The sequence below is a fragment of the Netta rufina genome, assembly GCF_964035555.1.
Source record: "Netta rufina genome assembly, chromosome: 5".
NCBI classification, from domain to species: domain Eukaryota; kingdom Metazoa; phylum Chordata; class Aves; order Anseriformes; family Anatidae; genus Netta; species Netta rufina.
Window position 1 is genome coordinate 20,358,762 of NC_140128.1, and position 23,238 is coordinate 20,381,999.

General features: G+C 37.0%; 1 protein-coding gene across 6 annotated transcripts in view; it reads right to left on the reverse strand.

The window, feature by feature from the left end:
- The window catches only part of NPAS3 (neuronal PAS domain protein 3), a gene marked incomplete at both ends in the record, with an annotated part of 620,600 nt that overhangs the window by 303,064 nt on the left and 294,298 nt on the right, over positions 1 to 23,238 (reverse strand). For 4 of the 6 annotated variants that reach the window (XM_084286993.1, XM_084286992.1, XM_084286990.1 and 1 more), the window contains one exon: positions 12,235 to 12,317. In XM_084286993.1, coding sequence (XP_084143119.1) covers positions 12,235 to 12,317 — 83 coding nt within the window. The remainder of the gene's footprint in view (positions 1 to 12,234; positions 12,318 to 23,238) is intronic. The other 2 variants (XM_084286994.1, XM_084286991.1) reach the window with 1 other exon arrangement.

Genomic DNA, 23,238 nt, shown 5'->3' on the forward strand with positions numbered 1-23,238 from the left:
GGACTCCGCTGGAGTTGAATCTGCGAGGGACGGAATAAGGGAGGAACCGGTCCTGCAACGCAGCCCAGGAGGTGGAAGGGACAAGAATCCCCGCACCCGCGTCGGAAAGGTGAAAGGGACAGGAGTCCCCGCACCCGCAGCTCGGAAGGTGGAAGGGAGTCCCCGCACCCGGGATGAGCCTATAAAGGGTCCCGCCGGAAAAGCGCCGCCGAGGTCTTTGCAAAGGCTGCAACTGTATATATAAAGGTATGAAAGACAAGCGGCGTATAATTTGCTCAGATGATTTTTAGAAAAGCGGAGCATTTTAGATAAAAGAATTATCAGGGATATTAGCATATGCAGTAGCGCAGGGTTGTTTTTACAAATCCTGATACAGTTTTTTGAACAAACAGAGTGGTGTAAATTGGGGACAAATTGTTTGATGATGTTATTAAAGATATTAAGTCTGCTAAAAACCTTAATGAAGCCATGGAGAGCAGTGGCTAATGCATTAGGCATACATAAAGATGAACAAAGAATTGCCGCTGCTGCAACAGAGCAGTTAGGACCACCAGGAAGGGTTAATAAGGTTAATCCACAGCAAATAAATATGGAAGGAACAGATTGCCCGTTGCCACCTTCCGTTAGAACTTTTACCATTACACAGGGGGTCTCGGGAAATTCGGAGGTGCCTGTAACAATGTCCTCTGTAGCAGAGGAGAAGCTTTCACTACCAGCAGCTCCAACCGCTCCAATAGAAAGTGAGGAAGGAGCAAGTGGAAGGACCAGTGCTAGCCTATTTCTATCGAATACAAATCCCTTCACAACGGGGGCGCAGGGGAGAGAAGGTCTATGGAGGCAAATAGCAAATGAGGCACTGCGTGAAGGGAATTATGAAACGGCAACACAGTTAACACAAGCTTTTCCGGTAGTATACTCGCCACCAGATGCACAGGGGAATGTGACGGTTAATATGACAAATTTAGACTGGAAACTATTAACTCAATTACGATCTACTGTAAATGATTCTGGCTTAAAGGGGGAACCTACTCGGCAAATGTTAGATTATATTTGGGGAACTAATATATTGCTCCCTGGGGACATACGTAGTATAATGAAGCTGATCCTAACACAACATCAACAGCTTCTTTTTAATGCGCATTGGCAAAGTGTTTGTCAAGAGGCAGTAGCTACGATAAGGGCACCTGGAGATCCGCTACATGGTGTCACGTTGGAGGAATTGATGGGACTCGGACCATATTATAGATTAGAAGCACAAGCATTGATGGGTCCAGACAAAGCTAAAGAATCAATGAGATTGGCTCGGAGAGCCTTGGACCAAATTAGAGAGCCAGGGGGGATACCATCCTATATGGGCATCAAGCAAGGAAGGGAGGAACCATTTGGGTTGTTTATTGATCGAGTAGCAAACGCAATACAAGCGGCTGGAGTACCTGATTATCTAAAGGGCACTATTCTAAAGCAGTGTGCAATTCAAAACTGCAACCCTTCAACTCGTAGTATATTAGCTACGTTACCGGGAACTTGGACAATTGAGGAGGGTTTAGAAAGGATGGCTCAGGTACCCGTGGGTCCGCAGGCTATGTTGGTAGAAGTAATAAAACAGCTAGGGGATAGTATGAAAGAACAGGCACAGGTATTAAGAGAGACTGCGCAGCAAACGCAGAATCAAGCACTCGCTGCCCTTGCTCCTTTGCAAACGCCCGGAGGCCGTCCTCCGCGACCGCGTTGTTTTCGCTGTGGGATCATGGGACATATGAGACGAGAGTGCAAAACGAAATCAGTGTGGTGTCAGAACTGCCAATCCAATATGCATAACACAGCGACCTGTCGACATGGTGCGTCGGGAAACGGCTGGAGCAGCGGGAAGGACCGCCCCGCGACGACACAAAAAGCGGCATTTACGACAGCAGCCGGAACGGCTCTGTCACCAATGTCTGCCGACCAGCCACCAGAGGGAGCCTCGGCTTGGATTTGGCAACAGCAGTAGATGTAATGCTATTGGACTCTAAACCCACCAGGGTAAAGACAGGAGTTATGGGACCAGTTACTATTAATGGTGATCCTGTGGGAGCTTTATTGATCGGAAGATCGTCTGCTACCCTGAATGGATTACAAATATTGGTTGGACTTATAGATAAAGACTATTTTGGGGAAATACAGATTATGGTTTCTGCAATGTTTCCTCCAATGCATGTACCAAAGGATACAAAGATAGCTCAATTAATTCCGTTGCCACACTTGGCGGCATCTCTACCACCGATGGTCAATAAGGACCGAGGACTCGGAGCATTTGGCTCCACAGGAAAAGTAGCGTTATTAACGCTTGGCATGCAGCAGAGACCACGACAGAAAATCACAGTATGCTTAAAGGATGAGAAACTGCAAATTGAGGCATTGTTGGACACTGGCGCAGATGTGACAATAATCAGTGCGCAAACTTGGCCACCGCATTGGCCTACATTCGAATCCAGTACCACTGTAGCAGGAGTAGGAGGTATGACTATTGCTCGTCGATCACCAGTACTGCAATGGACAATAGGTGACAAAGTTGTAAAATGCAGTGTATCTGTCTTACCGTTGCCAGATGGAGTACAAGCACTGATAGGGAGAGACATTCTTGCTCAGATGGGAATGGTTCTTACGTCAGACCACCATTTATAGGTATGGCCATTGCTTGGACTTTCCCAATCCCACTAAAATGGAAAACTGATGAACCTGTGTGGGTTGAGCAGTGGCCGCTAAAACGGGAAAGTCTAATACATGCTCACGGACTAGTACAAGAGCAGTGTCAACAAGGGCACCTAAGACTGTCAACAAGCCCTTGGAACACTCCAATTTTTGTGATTCCCAAGAAATCGGGGAAATATCGTTTACTTCACGACCTGCGAGCGGTTAATAATCAAATGTGTGCCATGGGAGCACTGCAACCTGGTCTACCTAATCCTGCTATGATACCAGAGGGTTGGCATTTATTGATTGTGGATCTGAAAGACTGTTTTTTCACAATAGCCCTCCATGAAAATGACAAACAGAGGTTTGCCTTTACTCTCCCGGCAATAAATCGTGAAGGTCCGGATCAAAGATTTGAATGGACTGTATTACCCCAGGGAATGCGTAATTCACCTATGTTATGTCAGCTTTATGTTGACGCAGCTCTGCAACCGATTCGACGAAAATGGCCAGAGACAATAATCTATCATTACATGGATGATATTTTGTTAGCCCAGAAGGAACCGTTTTCTCTACAACAGAAAAATGACTTAACACTGACCTTAAAACAAATGGGACTCATACTTGCACCGGAAAAGGTTCAGGAGACAAGCCCCTGGAAGTTTTTGGGTTGGAAAATTACAGATTCCACCATTCAGCCTCAAAAACTTACAATCCAATCGGACATCAAAACTCTTAATGATGTTCAAAAACTGCTGGGAGATTTACAATGGATCAGGCCAGTAGTCGGGATTCCGAATGAACTATTAAATCCCCTTCGGCCATTATTAAAAGGAACTGATCCTGCTTCAGAAGTGACACTATCGGAAAAACAACAAGAAATATTACAACAAATCGCATCATTGATCACAACGAGTGTCACGCACCGACGTATATCTGACAGGCCACTTGATCTTACCATTCTATGTGGCTCACAATACCTGATGGGTGCCATAACACAGCAAAAAATAAAAACGGGGGAGAAGGGAGGAGAAACTGTGGTATTAGAGTGGATAGCTCCTCCGTTACAACCTCGACGAACAATTCAAGAAAAAATTGCAACATTAGCAGAATTAGTAAAGAAAGGGAGGAATCGAATATTGCAGGTGGATGGGGTTCCTCCAAATATGATCTGGTTACCCATGAAGCCAGGCGATTTGGAATGGTATATACAAAATTCTGAAGAGTTACAAGCTGCACTACTGCAGGATGGCGCTACTATAGTAGCAAAAACGTTACAATCAACTGCTCTGACATGGATGGAAAACCAGGGATGGATAACTAAGCCAAAACGATCGTCTATCCCACTTAAGAATGCAGTGACAGTTTTCACTGACGCAGGAAAACGTTCTCGAACTGCTGCAGTGACTTGGAAGGATGAGCATGGTTGGAAACATCAAATTTTACAAGCCCAAGATAAAGACTCATTACAGACACTAGAACTTCTTGCAGTAGTATGGGCATTTATAAAATGGAAAGATATTCCGTTAAATGTGGTATCTGATTCCTTATATGTAGTAGGCATAGCAAATCGCATAGAAGACTCAGGCTTGAGAGACTTAAAAAATGAACGGCTGTCAGAATTAATAATCAGTCTACAGATCGCCATAGCTCAAAGAAGTGAACCGTACGCAGTAATACACATAAGGAGTCATCAGTGGGAAGAAGGCCTGGGAGAAGGCAACGCTCGAGCGGACCGACTAGTCGCCGCAACAGCTACTGAAGCACCACTGTCACCCTTTTGCAGAGCTCGGGAGGCTCATGCTATTTTTCACCAGAACGCTAAGGGACTTGCACGGGCTTACAAACTGTCTAGAGCTGATGCGCAGGCGATAGTAAAAGCTTGCCCAACGTGTAGTCATTACAATTCGGGAGTGGGAATCGGAATCGGAACAAACCCGAGAGGGATTAAAACCAACGAAGTGTGGCAAATGGACGTCACTCATGTCACAGCATTTGGCAGATTGAGATATCTGCATGTAACGATAGACACTTATAGTCACATGATTTGGGCTACACCGCAGCCTGGGGAAAAAGTTCGGGATGTACGACGTCATCTTGCCAGTTGTTTTGCAGTAATGGGAGTACCACAAACTATAAAGACAGATAATGGTCCAGCCTATGTTAGTGGGCCACTTAAGCGATTTATGGAACTGTGGGACATTAAGCATATAACTGGTATTCCACATTCACCAACTGGTCAAGCTATAGTAGAAAGGGCTAATGGAACAGTTAAGCAGTACTTGGAAAAGTTTAAAGACATTACAGATGTTAGAGAGAGGGTGGATAAAACTTTATTTGTTCTCAATCATTTGTGTATATTTGGAGATGATGAGGAACCACCTGCGGCACGTCATTACATTAAGTCTGAAAATGATAATAAATGTATTATGAGAGTACTGTACCGAGATATGAAAACGGGACAATGGTTGGGGCCTGCTGACGTGATTTATATGGGGCGAGGTTATGTGTGTATCTCTTCCCCTACAGGGCCAACCTGGGTGCCTAGTCGATGTGTTAAACCAGCCATTGAAGAAAAGTCATCAAGTACGGATAACAGCAACCATGGCTGATCTAATGGCGCAACGGATTCTGGTTGCGTTACAAGATAGTTGGTTTGAAGGTTGGCTTAGATCTGTTTTTGGGAACATGGGTGGATGGGTTTTGTTAGTTAAAGAGGGACTTCGCTTTCTCCAGTCCCTGGGAGCAAGTTGACTTATAATTGTAGTGATTGTGATTGTTGCACGTGTGGTCTTTGGCTGCCTAGCTGAGAGACTAGAGCAACTCACAGAGAGGGTGTTCGTAGCGCAAAATAAAAACGGGGGAATTGTGGAAGAATGGTTAACTGAAATAGGACACGAGGATGTTGGGCAGTTAAGAGGCAATGGGCTAGTAAAGTACCGTACTCAACTCACAAGAGTCTGGGCACGTACGCAGCTGGCTGAGAGCCAATCAGGCTCAAGGACATGATGCCCTTGAGCGATGGGGAAAGTCCCTAAGGCGGGAAGGTAGCTAAAAGAAGGAGAAACTACCTGAAAAGAGCGGGAAAATGTTAGCCAATCCTGAGCTTAGTTTTTGCAATATGTATGAGTTGATTATGTTCAAACTAGATAAAAGGCGACTGAGCTATCCATTAAAGTTGAAGTTCACTGTTCACTCATACTGAGCGTCTGTGTCTTCCTTCCGTCGACAACACATGAATACTGTCATTGTCTTGTTATATTCAATGTAGTAGTTATAGGTAAATAGCAACATCTTCCAAACATCACTAAATATTGTAGTGAAGATGAATAGTGAATTCTTTCAACTTTTTGTCTATGTCAAGCTTGGCAGAATAACATTGTCCTTCAAAGGGTATCACAGTGCTACAAAACTAGTGACAGAAACAGAGGACAAGATCCATATGGATAACAGAGAAAAAACTGATATAGAAGTTTCCTTTGAATCATGTATTTGCTTCTACACCTGTTGCATTTGAAAATACCAATTCATAAAGCTGAATTAACTGCATTTTTAGGAGAAAATAGAAACATTCTCCTGATAAAAACTTTCAATTTTTTCGGTTGAATATGAGAAAAAGCCTTTTGTTTTGTAACTACTGAAATATTATTAATATTTATTAACATTCAGTTGATCAATGATGTGTAATCACAAATACTTCTGAGAGTATCACGTGTATGATTCACTCTTATTTGCAGCTGTTACACACCTAAGACTGTGATGGAATCAGCATCTAGAAAACAATTCTAGACACAAATTTAGGTAGAACAGGCAGGTAGAATGGGTAGTAGCCAGCTGCAAACAGAAGACAAACTTTTAAAGCATTCACTTAGAGAGAAGTAGAGAGAAGAGACTGTTACTCATTTTCCTCATTTTTTTTCCTAAGGAAACGTAAACTTATGTGACATGCACCAAAAAAATAACATGCTGACCAAGATGTAGTTTAAGCTACTCTATATGGTTATGGCATCATCTGGAATGATTCACAGGAACCAGAGATGATACATTCATCCTGGATGTTTCTCACAATTAGTTACGGACCTACTCTGAAGAGCAGCAGTATACTATGTTGACATGTATGATATATTTCTACAGTTGCATATTTCTTAGTATTTTAGTGCTGGAAGTATTAATAAAAGAAAAGAATTATAGAATGGCTTGGATTGGAAGGGGCCTTAAAGATCTAGTTCCACCCCCTCTGCCATGAGACACCTCCTACCAGACCAGGTTGCTCAAAGCCCCATTCAGCCTGGGCTTGAACGCTTCCAGGAATGGGGTTTCTTCAGCTTTTCTGGGCAACCTCTTTCAGTGCCTCAACACCCTCACAGGAAAGAATTTCTTCCTTATATCTAATCTAAATCTAACCTCAATTATTAATAAATGTATATTTTAAAACAAAAATAAAATTGTTAGAAAGAGACATTTTTCAATTGTTCACAATGCAAACAATACATCAGTCTTCTTGCATTCATAGGCTGCATATGGTCTGCTTGCTTGCTGACTTTCAATACGCAAAAGCTAAAACAACCTCATAGTGTCTAATAACCTGTGGTTTCTCCAGGGAATGGAGTAAAGACAATTAAATCTCTATGAAGCTCTACCCTCATGCTGAGGTTTCCAGTGGCAGGAAAAAGAATATGAACCATATTTACAAAATACTGGACTGCCCTTCACATCCATAGAGAGTCTGGGAGCACTGTATGGAGTAAAGCCAAACCATAGCATTTAAGCCATATGTGACTTCCAGGGAGTTCAAACGGTGCTCCCATCCTAGGACCATTACATGATCATGTCTGCGCTGATAACGAGGATGCTACAAAGTATACAGGGCTTACAGCCTGAGTGCATACCACAGGTAACTTGGCTGGGATACCTTGGGTAGAACTGCACATCCACTACAGCTATCCTTTCTGAATTGTGTTCCACTCCTGGATCTCCGGAGCATGCCCTTTACATCTTGTGGCTCATGACTCAAAGACGACAAAGAACACAGAGTCTTTAGGGTCAGAATTTCAACTGAGCCTCTGTTTCCTTTGACCTTGATAGAATCCTGTTGTTTTTGTCTCATGGAATCTAATACTGCAACTACTTAGACCTTCGTTCATCTCAAAATGGTTCCTTAGTATAAGAAATAGATATAAAGAGAAAGGGAAAAGTGAGTCTCAAAATTTTGAAGAAACCATTCAGCAGGGCTACAAAAAATCTGCTAGGAGAGTAGTGCCTTGCAGCACAGATGAAGAATTCAACAAATGTCATCTACTTTGCAAATCACCTGTGTACAACAGACCTTGCTATGCACATTTCGTGCAATTGTTAGTTGAGCATTTGATTTTTTTCCCTGTCTAGGTCAGTAGTTCAAGTCTATCAATTCTATCAAAAGGATGTGATGGCCAATAATTTTAGGGGCATGGCAGAAATGAAAATAGGATCCTTTTTTTTTTTTTTTTTTTTTGGTGAAACTCAAGGTAGAAGTCTCTGTCATGAGGGTTATTAATGACAGTGCTCACCACTGACCAAGTCTATCAAAAAAAAAAAAAAAAAAAAGAGGCATTTTGCTGCACTCTGACACTTCAGAGTGCTGATTTAAGGATTTCTTCACACAAAACGAGGTGGAGGTAGGACAGTATATGCAATTTAAGACAACTAGTATCTAAGTTATTGAGTATGGTAATATAATGCTATATGAAAGTGTTACAGCTTCTTAACAGCTGAATAGGCACTGCTGAAGCAAAGAATGCAATTATGAAAGTTATCACTCTTGTATGCAGGAATACAAAATGTGTACCACTCACTACAGTTCAGATACACAGTTCTATTATTATTACGAATACCATCTTTCTATCCTATTCTGACTTTAAAAGCTATTCCATTTTGTATAATTCCAAATATTTATTCTTTAAGTAGTCATTGGTATTTTAAAGGAAGAAATATCTTTTATAGATATTAAATTTTATTTGAAAATACTGTACATTTTACTTTTAATTGTTTTACAGTTCAGATTGTAAGGTGTGTTCTTTCTTGTTCAAGAATTTTAAAAGCAACTAATTTAAATATGCAAAATTATCTTGAGTTGTTCATACGTGAACTTAAAAGCCATGCAACACAGGAAAATTAAGTAATTATGCCTCCAAGTTATTTACTGCAATTAAGCTCATTTATCATATGCAAATTAGTGCAAACTGGTCTCATTAGTTACTAAATTACTCAATATGAGCTGAACAATGTAGCACTCCAGTTTGTAATGAAAAATCCCTGTAGAGGCAAGCAGTATCAATTAAGCTAATTTGCATATGCAAATATATTCACTAACTTTCCCTTTTCTCTATATTTAGTTCTACATTTCCTGATCATTCCTGATTATATGAAGAATATGGGGTTACTGACCCTTTTCCATACCTCCTCAATAGCAATGAAGTTACAGGAAAAATCCATGAGCCTTGTATAAACTGATCATCTTTTTGTTAATTTTTAAAACCAGTTTCAGTCAAATTTCTGAATAGCAAGCAACAGAAGAAATTATTTTTTACTGGATTTACTTAATAAATACCACATATATACATAGAACTGTAAAACTGAAGATGTCTTTATTGAAGTCTATTCTCATTATAACGCTATTTTTCCAAAGACAAATGTAGAATAAAACAAAACACAACTATCTGACAAACCAAAAATCATTTTTAAAAAATAATGAACATATTGCCATTACCTATTTTTTCTACTCTTCATCATACAGGTAATCTTACTTGGAAAACATTTCAAAGTTATTTTGCCCTGACTTTGGACACAATGATTTGACAACATTTCACATATTCATGTTTTGGGGTTTCTTTTTTTCCACAAGCAGCTGGTTTCCTTGGCTGCATACCTACTGTAGGAATCTCTTCAGCATGATATACAGTAATTGACTATGGCTTGGACTTGTGGACTTGACCGAGACTTCTTGCTTATAGAATCAAGATGTAAAGTATCACAAGATGCACCTCTATTTCTATTTTTACATCATCATAAATAACATCCACCTACATCCACCTTTTCAAGCATACTGTATTATGCTTCTCATGTGTCTGTCAATAAATTTTGAAGTATCAAAATATTAGGAGGATTAGAGAGGCTTCTTAATTTCTGAGCTTACACTTAACCCAGTCTTCAAAATATTAATAGCAAAAGGGATTAAACAAACTATAAATTCAACTTCCTCAGATAGCAGACTGAAAAACAGGTAGTCCCAAGGTATAATCATTCTGCAAGGTTGTTTACTTCACTTGCAAACAATACTTATCACAGCACTGCTTTGCATATCATCTTTAGGAGCAGCAAGCTAAATGAGAACTTGTTAGAACAGTACTCCATTGCAGAATCTATCTGGTTGTTGTTTTACTTATCTTCTGGAAATTTACATGTTTTCCAGAGATTATTTTTCTACCCATAAAACCACAAAACAGTACTTTGAAATTTGTTCAGATCTTTTAAAAGTGGTGCATTTGAACGCATGACCTAGACTTTCCTTCCAAGTGTTGATTACTCTAGTAAGATAAGATTTTAACATATCATGATAAACTTGCAACCATTATTAATTTATTTTGTCCTTTATCCATCATCAACAGTCTATTCTCTTAAATGTCAGAGTATAACTTTCTACTATCAATTAGGAGATTAATAGGAGTAATTTGGTAAAAGCACCACCCTCTCTGAGAAGGCCACACCTCAACAGATATTCAATATTATGTTGATGGCAATTTTGATTGAAAATCCTCAATCCATTTATTACAGTGCAATACAGATTATTTTACTAGTATTATGAGAAAGATATATCCTGAAAACACCCTAATTTATCATGTATAAGTAGAAAAAAATGTAATCTAGCTTAAATAAGCAATAAAATCGCTAAATAGTCTAAAATACACAATAAGTGAAAAATTCAAATGTCAAGTAGTTGTCATAGAATAGAATCGTAGAATCATTCAGATTGGAAAAGACGTCTAAGATTTCCTAGTTCCACCTATAAATCTGTCAAAGTGGACGCCTTAGTTTTGTTCTTAAAAATTGACTCATATGTTCATATAGCATCAAACCTAATACTTAAAGAGTATATATAAATCAGTCTCAGTAAGATTTTGTCTAGATATTTCTTATAATTTATATTACAAGAAAGATATCTCTAGAATATATAGCACATTTTTACATACTCAAAACACCACACAAACAAATTACATAAATTGGAACATCACAAAACTGTTGTTTATTTATTCTTTTTTTTTTCCCCCCTACATTTATGAGACAGCATAACAGCATTTCTGTGTGATATGCAAACAGTACTGTAGATACTGGTGCAGATACCTTTGGTACAGTTACTATAATGCAAGCATTTGCTTATAGAATCAAAAATTTGAGCTAGATCTTTGCTAAGGATGCACAACTAAGTAAGTCACTTCATTCATGATTTTTGCTCCAAAGAGAAATTCATTCTACTGGTTAATTTCATGTTTTCCTAAAATTATCTTTGTTGCTATTTGGCATTTAGTTACTTTAAAAATATGTGAAAAATCTGACATTATCCATAATGCTTTTGAATGCCACAGCTGAGGTAGTACGGAGAGATAGCTCTCAATCATTTCAAATTAAGTGGAATATTTCTCATGATAATATCCTAATTTACCTCTTTTGTACCTCTCAAAAGATAAAATACCAAGCAATATATTTGCATTGAGAATCTGCGTACATTGCTAAGTGTAGTTATTCAGTGCTGTGGTTAGAAAAGACTACATGTAAAGAGTGGTGTGGTTTTTTTTTATTATTATTATTATTATTATTTCCATAGTGCTGAGTTTTTGCCTTGCTGACAAAACACTTCACATTTTGTTCTTAACTGCTTCTGCTCCACTTTGATTACTGTAACATAAGAAAGGCTGTACTAACCCTGACAAAACAAAGCATGCATAAGAACATCTCCATCAGTTTACTGTTTTTTCAATCTAATCTTGCTGGAATATAGCTCCTTTTACAGTGTGACTAAATTCTTTGACAAATATCTGATTAGTTTTTATCTCATAGCTAAGGAGACCTAAGAAGCATGCTGCTGTTCATCTTTTCTCTTTGCAGATTGTTGCAAATTTGTGATACATAATCATGACAACTGTGATATCAAAGAGGAAAGCAGTGCACATAAACCAAAGTGGGGAAAAACACCCTAAATCTGTGCATGACACATAAGGCAAATAAAATCACCAACACAAAATACTGTTTTGTGCACACACACAAATACATTCTGCAAGCAAACACCTACTGCACAGTTCAAAACAACAAAATATTGAGATTCATCTATACAACACCTGCCTTCCCTCTCAAATTGTTCCAATCATGGACTTTCTAAAAAGAAATAAATGTGACCTTTTAAATTTCATTAATATATTTCATTAATTTTCATTAATATAAGTGCTGACACCAACAGTATTCAAATTATTGGCAGAAATAGGTCTGACTAGTTATTTTGATTTTTCTTGGAAAAGCCATTTTTTTTTTTACCTGTAAAATATGACTTCCCAAATGTGACTCAAATACTTCAATGGCAAGGGCACTGGGACTTCTCCTGCGCTGGGCACCTATAACTGAATAAAAAACAGTTATGTTGCAAGGTCTGCACATTCATTTCTAATCCCTGACCACACCATTTCACATTAACTACTTAAATATATTTTGCATTTTAAACACCAGTGTTGATTTCAAATTTGCCTTGCATATAGTAAAATTGGTACATAATTTTCAGTGACTCAAAATTTTGAGTATAAAAGTATCCTTTTATCCTCAGAGAAGAAGAAGAAAGCTATTTAAATGTCCAGGAATTCTGGAAATGAATAGTCTATTCAAATATGTCCTCAGTTCTTGTAGAAGTTTTTTTCATACTTTACGATGATAGCATGCAGAATGTAGTACTGAAAAAGACACTAAATATAATGTAAATGTTTTGGAATGTAATGATGAGAACTAAATATTACCCAGGAAGATATTTGAGAGATTTATCTTAACATGTTACTTATCTTATTTGAAACTAAAATGAAGTAAACACAACTTTAAAAAGTTAACATTTGGCAACAGCTGCACTGTCATCACATCCGAGATATCAAAGATGCTCCTAATTATAGGGAAGTAGTATGTCAGGTGTCAATGTTAGTTGCTGGAAAAGATACCTAAAACTTCAACTTCTACACTTAAATTATATAGTTTAAAAGTACAATTTTAGTAACAGGTGGTTGTGTTTCAAAAGCAGAAGTGATTAGAAAACAAGCTAAGAAATCATAAAACTCATCTTTCATTAAACTCTCTATGCCAGGAGCACAAAGCCAGCAATTAAGTCTGAGTGACCAAACATAGGTATTGACTGCAAGCTGAGATTTCCTCTTTGGTTTAGGCTATACTTCCCACATGAACAAAGAAATAACACGGAGAAGACGGCACAGCACTGCTGAGACATTCCTACAAGTTTCAAAGCCAGGCATATCCATAGTAGGCACAAAAAGGTAAAATTTTAAAGTGCATACAAAAACATTTACGTCCAAAGACACTGATGGTCTAATGCCTTTGAAACCTCTTTACAACACACGGTAAGGAAAAAGAAGTAACAAGGGAGCCACTAAAACAAGTAGAATGGATGACTGTCAGTACTAAACACTAATTTAACATCAATGAAAACAAAACATAGAGCAACGTTTTTTTAGTCTTCTATGATACTGTCTGCCAAACATGATATCAGTAAGAAAAGATATATGCCAAGTAATGATAGTCATATTGACCTATTTGATGCTTCATGTAATTTCCTTGCAGGAAATTCTAAGCTATTTATATTAGGCAAACATGTGGCTTCATTGCTAATGGATTCAGGCCATAGCTCAGAATTACAAATGGTGACTGCTCTAGACTCAGTGTCTTCTTTTCTCTGAAGATACTTGAGGATGCAGATGCTACCAACATAAGAAAATAAGCCTTCAAGACTTCTCCTTTACACTTCAACTAAAGTTGGTAATAGACAGATATGTTGTACTTGTTTTTTAACATTAGTTAGTAAAGTGGCTTGCTTGACATGCCAGCATAATATTCTTCTTTTACTAGTTTTAAGTACTTATTTGTTATTATGTTTTTCTGTATCAGTCTTCTGATCCTAAATCATTTTGCTTCTTTTCAGTCTTATTTTTCCTATAGCTATAGTGATGCCTACCATTTACAGTAATGCCTATATCATGAAAAAAAAAATCAGAGCACATAAAATTTGCTAGCAACTAAGGCTCCTTTAAATTTATTTATTTATTTTTTTTCCAGACACGAGACTTAAAGATGATCCTTCTTTCCTCCTTACTAAGCCTCCAGATATGTTATCAAAGGTTTGCTTACACAGGAGCTGTACCAATATTTCTAAGGGAAACTAGCTTTTGTTATGGGATTAAACAGAATATGTGGCATTGTGAAGATGATTGGTGTCCCCACTATGCTTGCTATCAATTAGCACCTTTTTTTTTTTTTTTTTTTTTTTTTTCCCCCAATGTCATTTCATTTATAATCTACCAGCAACAAAAATGAAATTCACAGTTCTGGACTGTTAGGCATTGCTTCATAGTAGTCTCCATAGGAGCACTGCAAAAAACAAAATGAACCTCTGAAAGAACAAACAACCTGCTTAAATCCTTTAGGTTCTTTCATTCTTCCATCTAGACTGCGTTATATTTTCCACACATTATCTGAACACATCACCACTTGGAATTTGTCTTCCAATTAATTTTCTATTTCCTGCACTACATCATTCCTTTACAATCCACTGGCATTTTAAAGCGTATCCATTACATACAGAATATTGCTTCCAGTTCTATGATGTTAATTGCAGTTTTTTAGCATGTGAGTATAATAGCTTGAATAAAATGCATGAAGGCAATGTAATACTTTAAAAACAGTATCTTTAACTTGAAGTGATATTTGCAGGTAAGTTATCAGTTCTTCATACTTGGGTTGCTCTCAGTTCTATAGGTCAAACCAAAAGACTCAAGGTCAGTGAGTTAACTAGAAAACAGAGGGCCACATCTTAGCTTTAACATTGTCAGTTAAATCCTCTATTGATGCCTGTATCCTAGTGGCTGGTATACATGTACACAAATACCTTGCAGTACTTTCAAGGCATTCAGATCATTGACAGTTTTATAGCAGAACTTTTTGATTTATGTGTCTTACACTTACTCAGGTGATGTGGTGTTGTAATGACAGTTCCTAATTTTACAACCAGCATAAATATGTTAAACAGAAAACCATTCTGCTTCTAGTAGCCATACTGCAACTCTTTTTTTTGGTAACATAATAGATGTTAAATATGCCCTTTCTGTATTTCTCTCATTTCCCTAACTATTATTCTTAACATTTTGAGGAATGAGACAGAAATATTAAGATAAATCTAGAACAGGTGAAAAACTTATTTTCTTCAATCTTTTGATTTCATTACATCATTATGTTACTTATTTGAGCTTTGAAGATTTCTCAATAAAGGTATCTGCATCAGAAGAAATACTATTTGGAATATACAGATGCATATCACATTGACAGATTTCAAAAACACAGCAATCTCACAGTCCAATCACAGCACAAAGCCTCTTATTTGTGCTGAATGGATCATTGGCAAGACAATAGATGAAAGGAAGACATAGACTGAAATGGTTGGATTAAAAAACAGGCCATGATTTTATTTTCTTATGAAATTTCAAAACAAACTATAAATACTGAACTGGCTCCCATCATAAGAGCCACATCCAGTCATCTCTAAATCACTCCCCCTGTGGATGGAACCATCAACAGATGCAGTTTAGCTGCTCACAGAAAACTTGGAAAGCAAGGGATTTAGAATTCATATCAGAACATATAAATCAAAGCAGCTCAATGAACTTCACAGTCCTAAAGATCTGTATATGTGTGTATATATATATATATATATATATTTTTTTTTTTTTTTTTTAAAGTAGATTCTCTTTTAAATGTAGAAACAAAGCATTCCTTTCAAGGGGTTAATTTCTTTTTTTGAGTATCAGGAATTAGGTGAAATCAGGACATGGAGAAGGCTGAAGCATGTGTACCAACTGGAACAGGAGGCACAAAGGAAACAAGTTCCAAACCCAGGTTAAATTCTTCTTCCAAGTTTCTGTTGTTTTAGTAGTATGAACGAACTTCTATAAATAGGCTTTTTTGTTTGTTTGTTTTTATATGTAGTCATATTTTATACTGTCTACATTTAATTGACAAAGTTTAAGGCTTGAACGTAAAATTCTGGTTAACAAAAAAGCTGGCTGAATCAATATTGCTATCAAATATTGATTACTAATAGTGACAAGAAGATTGAATGATTTCAAAATACACCTTGTTGTGCTGGAACAGAGGATTCTCCCCATTGAAATATTTTACTTCCCATAGCGTTGGACCGTGACTTTTACTATCCAGATTGACATGACTGACATGTCTATTCCTGGCATAGGATTATTCTGTAACAAGCTATTAATAAGGAAAAAAATCTAACTGCTCATAAATTCCTCTTTAAATTTTCTCCCTCAATGACTAATCTGGCTGTGCATGTGGTGAAGGAAGAACCACATCCCTTTCAATGTGTCTTGGGGGCAGTCTAAGCATGCTTAATGCAATCTCAAGAGCATTTGCAATTGTGCTAGAAGGAGTGGGAAGCTATGGGAAAGAAAAATGTACACTGCCTAACAAAGATTTCCATGTATCCCTATAAGAGAGGATTTCCTCTAACACACTTCTAAGCCTCTGGAGCAAAGAATGACCAAAAACTGATGTCCACTGTGACCTTCTCCTAGTGAACAGAGAACAGTAATTAAACAGAAGCCATATTTTTTGAGCTCTAGGAATGAAAATGTAACACCAGTTCTCCCTAAATACTTTTGTGAGACGTTGTGTGCCACATCTCAACATAAATTGGTTTTGTGGAATCTTTGGTACAATTCAGACTAAGTTTTAAAATGCTGTTGCTTTGATAATATAATTGATAATTGATAATTCTCCTGAAATTATACTTAGAAAGGCCTTTACTCAATTAGCCTCAAAATCTTCATTTATTAATTTCTTTTTAACTCTTCTGAGCAGCACTTTTTTGTATGCTTGAAAGGAGAGGGAGAGGCAGGCCCATCCCATTACACACATTTAGGTAATCTGCTGTCTGAATAGTCATTTAAAAAAAAAAATAGAGCCCATGTTTCACTTTTTTGATCTTGAATAGTTCTGATTATGTCAAAAAAAAAAAGTCAGACTTCAATTAGCAAAGCCTGAACAGGCCTGCATAAATATGAAAGTTCATAAACAGCCCACCAAAAAGACCATTATCTTTTTTATTCACAAAATACATAACATATGACTACATACCTTGCAGGTTTTAAATGAAATATTATAAGAGAAATATTAGACAATGCAGGATCATCTAATATTTCTCCCTATAGGTATTAACAAAATACATGATAATTTCAGATAAGAAAGAGAATCATCTCAGGTGACCATATATGTGAAGCATGTAAAGCATGTAAACAGAGTTTTGAATACATTTTTTTCAATGTAAAGTAGATTCTACATGAAGATTTCTCTTTTGTTATTTCAAGGAACAACTCCAAATGCTTGTGAAAGAACAGTGAAGTTGAATGGGATAACCAGAGTGGTTTCACAGGAAGAAGTGAGATGCCATTTTAAAACCCTGGGATTTTCCAATGAGCAAATTATTTGGAAATGCTCAAAAATTCTGTTTTAGAATAGACAGGGACACTGATGGAGGGCTAGACTGAACAACAGAAGATGCAATGTGAGAGAAAAATAATGTGAAACCAACATTAGGCTCATGAAAGCAGGCTAGTATTTACATATTGTAAAATCCACATAAACATTTTACTGCTTTTAATTTCTCTAACTTCATATTTAATACCTTGCTACATTTTGTTTTCTTCTTCTTTTTATTATTTTTTTTTTTTTCTGTTGATCATTCTTGGCCACCCCATTTATCACTGATTCTAAGTTTTGAGAGAAATCTTTAGCAAGAATCAACTTCTAGGCCTGAGATGTATGTTGATGACATAAGGTATAGATTATATATATTCAGATCCTGTTCTAAACTGTGATCAATGGTGGGCAACCAGCATGATGTAAGCAGAGATTTTGCCCTCTAAATTGGAAAGGGTATCCAAAGAAAGTAGATGATGTCACCACTCTACCTCATCGTAAACCATCATGGGATCCAAAATTTAGGTCCCTTATAACATCCACCCACACAGATGGGAAGAAGAAATAAATCTCAGATGGAGTTGCAACATATGTGGAAAAGTATTTTATCCTGGTTTAGTAAAGCTATGGGAATCATTAATGCTGTGCCATTACCAACTAAGTATCACAGCAATAAAGTATCAGCACAAAATTGTCACAAAGGACTACATGTAAGATGCATAATGCAATATATGATAATCAACTTGCAAAGCTAACAATGGCATTTCAAATCTATTTTTTGTGTAGGCAAATGCCTATTATTCTAGACGTCCATCTTCTGGTCACTAGTACACAGCATGTATTCATTACTGGAGAATCCACTGCTCAGAAAGCAAACCAAACCTTTCCACTGAATAACTAAGTAGTTATCAAGAATGAACTGGTTAAATGTTACCTAACAGGATTACAGGTGTGTTGTTTATTTCAAGTAGATCTTCTATAGTGTTTCATCAAAAACTCTAGGGATTAAAAAAAATTGTAATGAAATTTGTTTTTCAAATTGAAGTTAATACTTTTAAACTTAAAAAACAAAAACAAACAAAAAACCAACACTTTTAATAGCTTATTTTAGTTTCCATAACTTAAAACTGATCAAATAAAAATGTCAAAAAAGCAGAAAGAAAAAAAAAAAAAAAAAAAAAAAGAAAGAAAGAAAAACTGGAATCAAAAGATCTGAAGATGTATTTCCCAGAAAAAATGTGTTCCCCTTCCCCAGATTCTAGGTGAATGGAAAAAAGCAAGTAGAGAAGTGGCTGTCTTAGTGCAAGTTTTCATCTATTTTATGTGCCTGTTCCCCAATTATTTTCATCTGCTTTATGGATCTGTTCCTTCCCACAGGATTTGTTCTCTGGGGGTGGGGTGGGAGGATGAAGCAAGATTTCTGATGTCCTAAATATTTCTCTCTCTTTTCTGAACTTCTTAAAATTAAAAAATCCAAGATTGGAAGTTAAACACACCTTAAAGATTAGCATATTCAAGATTCTTATGTTCTCTATTTGATAACTCAAATAACACTGTTTCTTAATCAGTACGTATTTGTACATTTTACTACTTTATTTCAGAGATTTTTCTTTTCACTCTTAAGTATGAAGGCTTTGCTGTGCAAGAATTTCCAGTCATCTAAGCAAAGAGAGTTCTCCATCTGTGGCTGGGGGAGGGAGCACTGGCCTTTCTCCCACACTGTAGTAGTTACTATAGGAACTATTGTGCCTCCTTCAAAAGGGCTACAGACAGGGTGATTAAAATTCTTCATGGGAGAACCCCCACTCTTCTCCTTGACAATGAAATTCTTCAGGGAGAGGGCTAAGCCTCCAGTTCAAGAATGGCAGCACCTGAGGGAGTGATGTGGCAGAGAGAATCACCACTGCTTTAAATTGAAACACATGGGAAAAAATACAAGGGCCTGCACTCCTGAATTAATTTTCTTCTCCTCCCATGAAATACAGCAACATTGGCCAAAACTCCAGAAAAACAGGAGAAGGAATAACTTCATGCACCTTCCACCACACAGAGAACAATGGCACAAAGTAAAGAACACACAATTTCCATTAAAATCAATAGAAGGAGAAGCAAAAGAACTACATCACCCATAAAACAATTAAGGGTAACTATTAACATTCGCTCTAGTCATTAGCTTCTCTGCAAGGTAGCAAAATGCGCTTTGACATGGAGAGGAGGGACCAATGTCTGATATAACTGAATTAGAGCTACCTCCCAGTATCAACTTCACTTTACAGGGGTTGTTTTACAATTAATTATTACACTGCTCACAAAAATATGTGAGAAGGAAGAATATATACAGAATGGAAGTATATGGAGTGTAATCCTAACACATACAGTGCGCTCCCACAAATAGATAAAATATGACGGAGGTTAACTCTACCTATTCTTCCACCATAGCTCAATAGAATAGTTCAGTTGGAAGAGACCTCCAAAGATCATGAAGTCCAACTCCAATATTGTTAGACAGTAGCATTCTTAAAGAAGAGAGAAAAGTGGTACACTTAGGTCCAGAGAGGATTGGTCACAAATATGGGGTAATGTGAGAAGCACAAAAATGTTTTGAAAACTGTCAAAACAATAGATAGAATAGCTGAGAAAGTGCTGCCAGTAAAAGAAGTTTTAGATGTCATTGTAGATTTAATGATATTGGTCTGAATAATTAAAGTGAGATAGGAACTTCCCAAGAAGTCCTATTGCTCTGAAGAGAGAGTTGAAAAAGTCTGCAAAAATATGGGAGGAGGACAGATGTGCAAGGCAAGGGAGAAGGAGACACAAACACAGGGTGAGTTGAGGGGGTTAAAAACTGAGGCATTTGGCAATGTTTTAAGTAAATGCCTACTCTGTGAGATTTGGACCTATCAATGGAAAAATGCATAAACATTACGACAGCATAAAGAAATTCCTTAAAATTATCAATTTCATCCCAAATGAATATATATGTGTTACTTATCCAGATATAACACGACGACAGTTATTGGGCTGATAATTCTATTGTCTTTTATTTTTAAACTAGTATTAAAATTCCTTGTGGAAGAAAACTGCTGTCACCCCTCTCCAGCTTCAGAAATGGTTAGTGTCACTGATTCTGTTCTCAGGAGGAGGATGGGGTATTAACATCAAGTCGGAACAGTGTTATATAGTGTCAGACTATACTTGCTGGTAAAACTAAGAGGCCTACATCTGTTGTCTTGCTTTTTTTTTTTTTTTTTTTTTTTCCAGCCTGATCCCAAAGGTTCATGTTATGACATTTGTAACATCTGCTACAAATGCGGAGGTAAGTCAGGCACAACCTTATTACTTCCAATCTAACGCTCTATCCATCCGCAGGGCTTTCATATGCCACTAGTATGTCAAGGGGACCTAAAGCTGTTCGATCTACATGAAGCAAGGTATAATATATTTCTGAGAGACAAGAATGAGAAATCTTGCTTTGTTATGCCTTCCCCTTTTCTGTTGTCTTAAATCTTGGCAGTGTTATTTCAGAATCTTCTGTGAACAAAACAGGCAAGCTGCTCCTCCTTAAAGTCAATACAATTGCCTTTTTATGCCTTAGACGGTGGTGTGTTGTAAATGTGCAAGCTGTGATTCACATCATCCCTGTTTTTACTAACACTACAACATATCCAGCTTCCCTGGACTAGACCTTCCTATACAGAGGTTTAATTTCTTGCCTACTCTTCTCTTTATTCCTTTTCACTTCATTTTTTTTGGATGCACTGCATCATTTTATGGATAAACTTTTACCAGTACTCATCAGAAATATGCAACTCCTGTAGGACAGAAATATGGTAACAAAAAAGTAAATGGGTAAGGAAAATGAATAACAAAATGCTTTACAACCAGCACACTTTCCATTAGCTTACCATTACTATTGGTAGAGTAACAGATGTGGACTTTTATTGATATATTCCATAGTACTTGAAGATTTAAATACTTACTTGTTAACAGCCTAACATATAATGTGCTACCAGAGCTATGCTGTCACTACTGAAGTGTAATGCTAAGGCTAGGCATTTCACATCTGCCTGCAGAGGAAACCAACTATTTGCTACATGGCTACAACTGCCCACTGAATTTTCCTAAGACACACATATAACCTCTTCTGACAGCAAGTGGAGTGTAATATTAGAAACTTACAGTTTTAGATGTTACTGAACTAATATACTCAACAGCCAGTATCAGAACCTCCCCCCCCCCCAAAAAAAAAAAAAAAAAAAAAAAAAAAAAAAAAAAGATAAATTTTGCATTTGATACAGTCTGCAACCAAGCAGTTGTATTTTTTTTGGTCATCTGTGCTTCTAGCATATTCACTATCATACTATGACAGTCTAAGTAAAAGGAAGCCTCTGAGATATGAAGGACATTGGAAAAGAACAAACTTGCTTATTTTATGTGAACTCCCAAAATTAACAAATACATCCAAGATTGCTATTGGCAAATGCAGGAGTCATCTTCACCATGCATGCAAAATCCAGCTATGACATAACCCTTAACTGACTAAATACACTACTAGCCTACTACTGAATTGGGTGATACACTTAAATGAATCCAAGTACACAACTCTTCAGAACTGTTTCTGGTTCTAAGGTGGAATGCAGAACTTTACTACTTTTACAGTCTTGTAAAAAGACTGCAGGTCTTGCAGGTGGTGGATTTGTTGTATGCTATGTGCCTTTTTCCCTTTTCATAACACAGTCATGAACATACAATGAAGATCTCTAAAATGAGTGAAACTGGGTACAAGTCTTCAACCAATCCCCATTTCCAGGGAAGAAATCTGCATCAGTTACCAAAACTAAACTGTGTAATTAACTGAGGATTTTGGTAAGCACCAACTGTGTCACTAGTCAATTATTTTTCCTTGTCTTCCAGCTGCTGCTTTTCTCTATTTATAAGAGAGGCTGCAGGAAAATGCAACTAATCAGAATTTGGCAATTTCAAAAAATAACTAAAGAAATGTAAGGAGATTACTATGACCAGCTGTAGTATAATTAAGAAACACTTAAAATCTTTGCAACTTGTTGTTAATTTCTTATTAGGAAAAAATGATGTTTTTTTTTTTGTTTGTTTTGTTTTGTTTTGTTTTGTTTTTCACCAAGAAGTTTTATAAGATCTAATATTGAATTTCTGAATTGCTGAGGACTGAAAAATGAGCGAGTCTCCCAATCCTAATGTAGTGGTCTTCAACACTAACAACGACATATTCTTATGCAGAATATTGGTTAAGTCCTTGCAACTGGGAAATGGAAGTGCTTGTTTTTAAAAGCACTGCTGCTTACAGAATAATTTGGGTTGATCCAAATCCCAAAGCCACTGTGGTACAGGGAAAGACTTTGGAAGGGGCTCTTAACTAAAAGATAATAAAAAAATAAAGGCACGCTATCATTTGTAAGAGTCTATTTCAGCAGTTTTTAAGAAAACTATCTCTTGGAGATTCCAATCACTGTTAAGAAGCATAGTGAAATCTTTACAGGACATAGTGATATGGTCTTTAAATATTTGCTGAAGTTAAAAAAAAATAAAAAATACAGCTGATGATGAATGAGCTTGAAAATAAATGAGAAATAGGAAGTTAACATATTTTGTGTTATTATTATTGGTTCCAGCAAAAGACTGGTGTTTCCTTTTTTATAGGCAGTAGAGTCTTTTTTTAAACAGTTATGTAAGGAGAGACCAGTTTCTTTCACCTTTGGATATGCCTACCAGGGAAGAGTATAAAACAGCCTGATCAGAAGATAGCCAAGA